The sequence below is a fragment of the Echinops telfairi genome, unplaced genomic scaffold (genome assembly GCF_000313985.2).
Source record: "Echinops telfairi isolate 266 unplaced genomic scaffold, ASM31398v2 ScPeMD7_31;HRSCAF=116, whole genome shotgun sequence".
NCBI classification, from domain to species: Eukaryota; Metazoa; Chordata; class Mammalia; order Afrosoricida; family Tenrecidae; genus Echinops; species Echinops telfairi.
Genome location: NW_022103928.1, coordinates 27,993,033 through 28,001,786, shown reverse-complemented (window position 1 = coordinate 28,001,786; position 8,754 = coordinate 27,993,033). Strand labels below are relative to the sequence as shown.

Sequence of the window (8,754 nt, the reverse complement as noted above, 5' to 3'; positions counted from 1 at the left end):
CCTGTATGGCCTCCCTCTGGCCAAAACCTTTTAAGTGGTCCCACATCACTGAGTAAAACCCAAAGCCCCTTCAGATCCTGCATCCTCTGAAAAGCTCCCCGTTACTCCTTGAGCTTCATCTCCCATCTCACTCCCTTGCTGAATCTAGGACACACCCTCACCTCTTCCAACTCTTTGTTCAAATCCCCCTCGGCGGCGAGGGCCCCACTCTGGCCTTCTTTTCTAGACTTTCTCATTATCCTCCGTTGGTTGTTAGCTGCCATCGAGGCAGCTCTCAATCCTTGGTGAGCCGCATGCGCAGGAGAACGAGATGTTGTCCGGTCCTGTATTGCCTCTCTGGCCAGTTGTGGATGAGACTGTGCTGGACCTTAGGGTTTTCACGGGCTGATTTTTCAAAAGGAGATTGCCAGGTCTTTCCGTTTGGTCCCTCTGTGTGGACGCTGCACTGAAAGCTATTCAGTATCCTAGCCACACACAAGCCTCCACCAGCAGACACACAGATGGTGGCTGTAAGATACAACATGCAATACGCTGGCGTTTTTTATTGTTTGCTTCCCATGACTAGAACAAGAATCTGGGTGAATGTAGTTAAGTCCTAAATAAATATTTATCAGATGCAGTTAGAACAGTAGTTTTCAACCTTCCTAATGCCACAACCCTTTAATACAGTTCCTCATGTTGTGGTGACCCCCGCAACTATAAAATTATTTTTGTTGCTACTTCATAATTGTAATTTTGCTGCTGTTATGAATCGGGCCACCCCTGTGAAAGGGTCGCTCGACCCCCAAAGGGGTCGTGACCCACAGATTGAGAACCACTGAGTTAGGTGAGAGGAAATTGAATGGGAAGGAATAAGGCCAGTTATTCACCTTGTCAGTTAGTACTTCTGAGCTCTGGTTGTGACCTTACGTAAATCTCTCACCTGGCCAGCACTTTGGTCCCCTGGTCTTGGTTTCCCTGCACTTTGCCCGTCTCTACCTCATTAGATCCTAGGACTCCTGAGGCCCCCCCCGCAGAGGAAGTGCACTGTTGCAGAAATGGTGAAGATAGAGGTCCCACAGGTGACTGGACCAGGAAGCAGGATGTCCCCTGTCTATCTAACGCCGTAACTTGCTAGGGGACTCCAGCCAGACACTATACCTCAGCTTGCTTATTTTTTATTGGGGATCCTGCCTTTTTGACTGTGGCATGCTTTATAATATGTGAGGAGGTGAAATGCCCCAGCCCAGAGGTGAAATTACAAGATGGCCCAAGTACTTGTCATTTCTTGGGGCCTTTTGAGAAAGGCATTGTTTTACAGGCTTATATCTCTGATGCCCACTCTAGCCATTCCCAAGGAGACGGTATCCACACACCCATAGCTTAATTGAAATGAAGGATGGGACAGGGGTAAAGATGATGCAGCCCAGGTCCTGGTCATTATTCAAGGCCAGTGTGTTCCTCCATTATGTCTAAGGACACCCATGCGAAGTGCCACCTGTTAAGGATGAGGAATGAGCGTTCCCACCCCCAAAGAATAATGTCATACTAACTGTTGGCATCTGATGGTGAGGTGATATAACATATTAGTGTAAGTCGCGATTCGTGGGAGGTGGGCAGGATATATGGGATGAGCAAGGATGAACTTTATCAGGACAATAATAGCTACTGTTTATTGAATGCTTCCATGTAAAGGTCTGCTACTAAGCACTTTTAATATGTAGCCACTCCTCACTTATTGACCTAGTTTAGTTCCAAAGACCAGATCATGGAGGATGACCTCCTCAGATAAAAACGTGGTGGGTGACTACAGCATTGCATACCTGCCGAGCCACTGCAGATGATGGTGCAGCCAGGTGGACACGCATCCACCACAGTGCTATTCCTGCCTCACACATTGTGCTTGTTACTGCCATAGGCACTTGGTTGATGTCCAAAATAGTTGGATTATAGAGTTTTTACTGTTATCATAACTGCAACGTGGTGGATAATGGTTGATAAGTAAGGAGCAGGTGTATGTCTGTTAATCTTCACACCAACCCCTTCCGGGTAGGTGCAACTGGTGTATTCATTTTAAACAGGAGGAAACTGAGGCTTAGCGTCATGGCTTATAATGGTCAGAACTGTGATTTAAATCCAGGTCAGCCAGTCTCCAAAGGCTCAATCTGTTAGTCTACACTTCCAGGCAATTAACACGTATCAGTATAAGCTTCAAATTTTGTTGTTGTTGTTGTTGTTTCACTAATCTGGACACATGTTTTCCAAAAATATGACAGACTTGATTGCCAATGAAAGAGTGAGTTGAAAGGTCACTTACTATGTCTTGAAGTCTCTGTGTTATTATTGGATCACCAATGCTTTCCCCGCCTTTCACGCAGAGGACGGTGGAGGCAGGTTAGGGACTCGCTGCTGTGGGCTAGCCTCACACTCTGCTTTTAACCCTTCGAATCTTCTGCAATTGTGCCTCTTCTCCCCCAACTGTTTTCACTTTTTTTTGGTCAGTTACCATATCTTTTAACTGGCAGTCTTGCTTTCCTTTTTAAAAATCATTTTATTGGGGGCTCTTACTGCCTTTATAATCCATACATCCATTGTGTCAAGCACATTTGTACATACGATGCCATCATCCTTTTCAAAACATTTTTTTTCTACTTGAGCCCTTGGTATCAGCCCCTCATTTCCCCCCCAAAATATTGATAAATTATACATTACTATTTTCATATCTTACACTGTCCACTGTCTCCCTTCACCCATGTTTCTGTTGTTTGTCACCCTGGTGGGGGCCGTGTCTCATACGGTGATCATTGTGATCGCATGGTATCGCTACTCCCATTATTATACCTGAGGGGTTTATCTGTCATGAATCTGTACCAGTGTATATGCTCTGGTCTAGACGAATTTGTAAGGTAAAACTGGGGTCATGATAATTGGGGGGCGGGAGGAAGAATTAAAGAACCAGAGGAAAGTTGTATGTTTCGTCGGTGCTATACTGCACCCTGGCTGGCTTGTCCCTTCCTTGTTACCCTTCTGGGAGGGGATGTCCAGTTGTCCACAGATGAGCTTTGGGTCTCCACTCCGCATCCCTCCCACCTTGTTCACATCGATATGATTGTTTGTTTGGGATCTTCTGATCTGGCAGTGTTTCTGCTTTTGTCTACTATGGGCTGCTAAGCCAGCAAAGTTCATTAGACTTCGGTGTAGACTGTAAGTGAGGATGCTATAAAATTAGGCTCTTCCAGGAATAAAGTTCATAGACTATACCTATTCCTCATTAGTTATATTGCTATCAGACATTTGGCATTTACTACAATGTAAGAAATCTACCATTTGACTATTGTACAAGTTAACAGCTTATGTCTACTGAACATTAAGGTGTGAAGTGAGAATAATGCCGGCTGTGGTAATTAAGGTTATAAGTCAACTTGGATGACCATAATTCTCAGTGTTTTGGCAGTTATGTAATGGTATTTGGCAGGTATGTAATGATGTCGTTTGGCTGTTATATAATGATATAGTCATCTTTCATTTTGAGTTCTGATGAGGTCATCCTCTGTCTTCACATAACACGAATTTTTAAAAATAGACCTTGTCTTTGTAGCTTAGTTGTTGATAAATGAGGAATGATGTACTCTTATTATGATTATGATTACTATTTTATTTACTTGCTTATTGTTATTTTATTATTATTACTATGATCAATCCTGTTATTCTATTTGACTACTAGACTCCAGACCTTTTTAATTTCCTGTTGGAATTTTATATCATTCGACCAGTTTGGGGGAGTTGATACTGATTTTGTTTTCAAACACATTGAAACTGACATATCAGTGGGACTTTCTGTAGAGATGTCTAAACTGAGAGCTCTGCTGAGCCAGGAGAGCAGCCTGGGAGGCTGTGGAGTGCGGGAACTGGGGCTAGTCCAAACTGAGGTGTGTTGTCCTGTAAAATACACATTCAATTTCAAAGATGAGTCTCAAATATTTATTAATAACTCTAATATTGATTACACATTGAAATGATAATATTTTGAATATATTTAGTTGAATAGACATCATTAAAATTAATTTAATCTTTTTAAATTGTCTTTTTTCCCCTTTTTAAGTTTGCTACTAGAAAACTAAAACACACCTTCAATGACATATATGGCTCCCCTGATATTTCTGTTGGACATTCCTGGATGAAGTTTGGAGAGCTGTGTCTTTAGAATAGATACAGGAATGAAGACTTAGGGACAGAATGAGGACTCTTACTGTGAGGACAGAGTAACGGTGGGGCATGGAAATCTGCAGTCTAAGGGGGCTTTACAAAGTTCATGGGAAAAAATGGAATTAAAAGATAAAGGAATCTTCCCACAAACATTTTGAAGCTCTCTTGTACATATTAGTAGCTATATAATTGTCATTAAATTCGAAGGAAGAAAGCAAGAGGACAAAGCAGAGTATGGAGGAGGAGGACCAGGAGAAAATAATGTGGTGGCAGCTACTATTCCGGCATGAAATCGGTGGTGCTAGGAACCACAAGGCATGCTTAGGGGGAAGATGCCCCGGGAGGCAGTGATGGTTCAGTGGTAAAGTCCTTACCTTTCATGCAGGACACCTGAGTTCAAGTCCCAGCCAGTGTACCTCATGCTCAGCCACCACCCAGCTGTCAGTGGAGGCTTGCATGTGGCTAGGAAGCGGAGTAGTCTCAGGGGAGCTTACAGATGAAGGTGGGCTCAAAAGAAAGGCCTGCTGAATCGCTCATGAAAGCCAGCCGGGGAAACTTCGATGGATCACAATGGCCTGATCCACAGTTTATCGTGGGGATGGCAGTTAGTGCTGCTGGGCAGGCTAATAGGGCTGCCCTGAGTTGAGGGCCATCTCATCAGAAGCTTCCACCAACGATGAAGATGGCTGGGAATCTGCTAACAGAAGCACCCAGGGTCTCTGCTTGCCTTCCCATCTGTCTGGAACCGTGTCGGCCTTCTGAGGCCCCTTAGTGTGAGACTGAAGCTTTCCTGGGGATGGAACCAAGAGAGGGGACTGGGTGGAAATGGACTCTTGGCCTCATCCCTGGGCTCTGGGGGTGCCAGCAGGCATGTTTAAAGCAGAAACAGGAGGATGGAGTTGCCTTTCCTTCGCTCTCCTCTCAGTGTGGAAGGGGACCACAGGGGCAGGCAAGGAGGCCAGGGAAGAGGTGTGGAGACATAGACCTGATTTGCATCCGTAAAGATGCTGATGTTGGAAGCTGGCATCCATCCCCTTGACTCTTCCACTTGTTAAGATCCTTCCCACCCAGCAATAATTTAGCTGAAACTTCACCTTCTCCAAGAGGTCTTCCCTAGCCACTTAGTACCCTCTGCTCTTGCTTCCCTAATTCCTGCCGCTTTTATAGTTTGCCACTGTCTTTTATTCTGCCACAGATCCTCAACAACCACAGGAATGGAGACCTTTGGCTGATAGACATGTTGGCAAATGCCCCGAACTTGCAGGTCATTCCATTGCTAACAAGTCAATTCTGACTCATAGCGACTCTGTGGAACTGCCCCATAGGATTGACAAGGCTATAATCTTTTTAAAAATCATTTTATTGGGGCTTCGTATAACTCTCATCACAATCTATCCAATCTATCCATTGTGTCAAGCTCATTTGTACATTTGTTGCCATCATCATTTTCAAAGCCTTTTCTTTCTACTTGAACCCTTGGTATCAGCTCCTCATTTCCCCCCTCTCTCCCTCTACCACCCTCCCTCCTTCATGAACCCGTGGTAGTTTATAAATTATTATTATCATGTCTTACACGGACTGATGTCTTCCTTCACCCACCTTTCTGTTGTCCATTCCCCTGGGAGGGGGTTTTATGTAGGTCATTGTGATTGGTTCCCCTTTTCTCCCCCCCACCTTCCCCTTCCCCTCCTGGTATTACTACTCTCAATATGGGTCCTGAGGGGTTTATAGGTCCTGGATTCCTTGTATTTCCAGCTCTTGTCTGTACCTGTGTACATGCTCTGGCCTAGCTGATTTGTAAAGTAGAATTGTGGTTATGATGGGGAGTCGGGGGAGCATTAAAGAACTAAAGGAAAGTTGAATGTTTCATCGGTGCTACACTGCACCCTGCCTGGCTCATCTTTTCCTTGTGACTCTTCTGTAAGGGGATGGCCGATTGTCTACAGATGTGCTTTGGGTCTCCACTCTGCACTCCCCCTTATTCACAATGATATGATTTTTTTGTTCTGGGTCTTTGATGCCTGATACCTGATCCTATCGCCATCTCATGATCACACAGACTGGTGTGCTTCTTCCATGTGGACTTTGTTGCTTCTCAGCTAGATGACCACTTGTTTATCTTGGCTATAATCTTTATGAGAACAGAAGGCCACATTTTTCTCCCATGGAGTGGCTGGTTGCTGACCTTTAGGGTTGGTAGCCACGTGCTCAACCACAGTGCCACTAGGGCTCTGTCTGTTGACAAATACCACATCGTTTCTCTCAGGACATTAAGGGTGCAAGACAGCCAGCTGGACATGGGCCTCAAAGCATGTAGAGTTCAGACAGGGCCTTCTGTGGAGTCACACACCACTGGGGGCTTACTCTTGGAAGGGTGATACAATGACTTCACCCATCGTATACTGGGAGTTGGATTCTGCCCTCTCCTTGTTCCGTTAGTCTTCACTCCCTAACTCAACTCTGAGGGTTCAGCAGAAACACTCGACTCTTCTTGATCCGAGAAGATTCTGCTACCCACAGCACCATTGTGTATAGGCAGTAGGCACAGTATAAAACTTGCTCTAGAATGACAGTGCCACAAGGGTCCCAGTGAGGGTGGCTGTCAAGTTCAACACTGTCTCCTGGGTCTGTGGCCCTTCCCACCTAGTTGCTGTGAAGTCAGTCCCAACTCCTGACGACCCCATGTGTGTCAGAGGAAGACTGTGCTCCATCTGGTTTTCAGGGACTAGTTTTTAAGGAAATAGGTTGCCACGCCTTTCTTAGAAGGTGCCTCTGGTTAGCAGCCTAACACATTAACCCAGCACACAGCAGATGCTTTGATAAATATTTGGTAAATGAAGGCGGGCGTGACCGGAGCAACTCTTATTTGAGGAGCACATGATTTTAGTTGGTGCATTTTGTTAGCTGGACTAGTTATGGAAAAAGAGCCTATTCGTTATTGATATAATGAATGGTAAGCCAAAGGATTTTAAAATTGTGGCGGGAGAAATAAGGCCAAAGACAACATGGAGTAAGATTGAGCTAATGCGGAACCCCGGGGTAGTAGGGATGATTCAGGATGTTGGTTGAATTGGTTGAACTCCAAAAGGATGTTGGTTGGATTCCCTCGGAGGCACCTTGAAGAAAGGCCTGGTGGTCTACTTCTGAGCAGACACCCATTGGACACCGTGGGATGCAGGTGTCCTCAACGCACAAGGTTCTCACAAGTCAAGGGTGGGCATGATGGCAGCTGCTCTGTTTATGTCTTTGAGGTTCGGATAAGTCGGGAACCATCTTTAATATCTTGTCACACATGGTGTGCTGGGGACTCTGAAAAGAGAGAAAGTTCATTATACTTCTTTTTCCCTTTTCTGTTTGTGTCCTTTCAGATTCACCAAAACCACCAGTTGCTCCCAAGCCAAAGACTACCAGCCCCGTCAGACTACTCACCACACCCAAATTCCCTTCATCACCCCCACCTGACAGTCTCCACAGTCCAAACTCTATGTTCAGGGGCCCAAAGCCCCCCATCGCCCCCAAGCCCAGGCTGGGTGCTCCCCACGAGTGGCGAGCCAGCGTGTATATCAACAACAGCTTAAACAAATGCAGCAATGGGAAGCTGCTCTGCGTAGACAGAGGGCTTTACGAAGGGCACCAGTCCAACCTGGAGTGCTCTGAGTCAGAAGTGGATGAGGACTACATCGTGGCCCCCCAAGCTGCCCTCAGAGAGGGCCAGCTAGTGGATGGGGGCTCTGTGGAGGATGACGCCCTGGTGCCTCCAGCTGTTCTTGGGGACGAGGAACCCATGGAGGAGGGAGATGAGTGTGACGTGGAGGGGATGGGAGCCAGCGAGGACGTGGCAGCCCTGGCTGAAGCGGAAGTGAGTGGTGAAAGTGATGGAAGTGTGGACCAGGCTCTGGAGAGCGCAGCTGGGGAGGAGGACAGCAAGGAGGCAGGAGAGCCAGAACTCCCACAACAGGAAGAGGTGAAGCTGGTCGAAGAACACGATGCATCTAACTGGGAGGACAAGGGACCTTGGGACAAAGAGGAGGTCTTCGAGAATGCTATCATCCTGACCCAGGTTGAATCGGAGGATCCAGTGGCCCCTGTTGAGGCACCCACCCTCCCTGAGACCCCCCTGGGGCTGGAAGAGGACAGCAGGGAAGACTGTGCCATGGCAGAATCAGGGGACCCAGATGCGGAAGTGGATCCCAACCCTCCTACGGAGGGGGATGCTGCAGATGCCAGTGAGGGGCCCCCTGAGGAGGAGGAATTGGCCTCGGATGTCCAGGGGGCAGAGGTGGCTGTCGAAAACCTGGACGTCCCTAAGGAGCTTGGCGAAGATGCCACCGAGGGTGGTGGCCAGGCCGATGATGCTCATCCCAACTCCGTGGAGAGCACCCGTCAGGAAGAAATGGCAGTCGTCCAGGAGACGGATGAGGACACTCAGAGAGGTGAGGACACTGTGCAGGTACAGGAGGAGGCTGCCGAGGAGAGCTGCCATATTGTTCCTTTTGAGAATGACTCTGTCGACGGCTTTATGGCTTCCCTCACTGGGAGCCCCTATGAGTTCTTCCCGACGGAGAGCAC

The 8,754-nt window shown here is 47.0% G+C and overlaps 1 protein-coding gene across 1 annotated transcript in view; it reads left to right on the top strand.

Annotated features, from left to right (window-relative positions):
- The first annotated feature begins 7,568 nt into the window (after window positions 1-7,568).
- The window catches only part of FGD5 (FYVE, RhoGEF and PH domain containing 5), a 151,419-nt gene continuing 150,233 nt past the window's right edge, over window positions 7,569-8,754 (top strand). Inside the window, exon 1 of the mRNA XM_045290132.1 lies at window positions 7,569-8,750. Within this exon, the coding sequence (XP_045146067.1) occupies window positions 7,670-8,750 (1,081 nt within the window). The 5' untranslated portion in view covers window positions 7,569-7,669. The remainder of the gene's footprint in view (window positions 8,751-8,754) is intronic.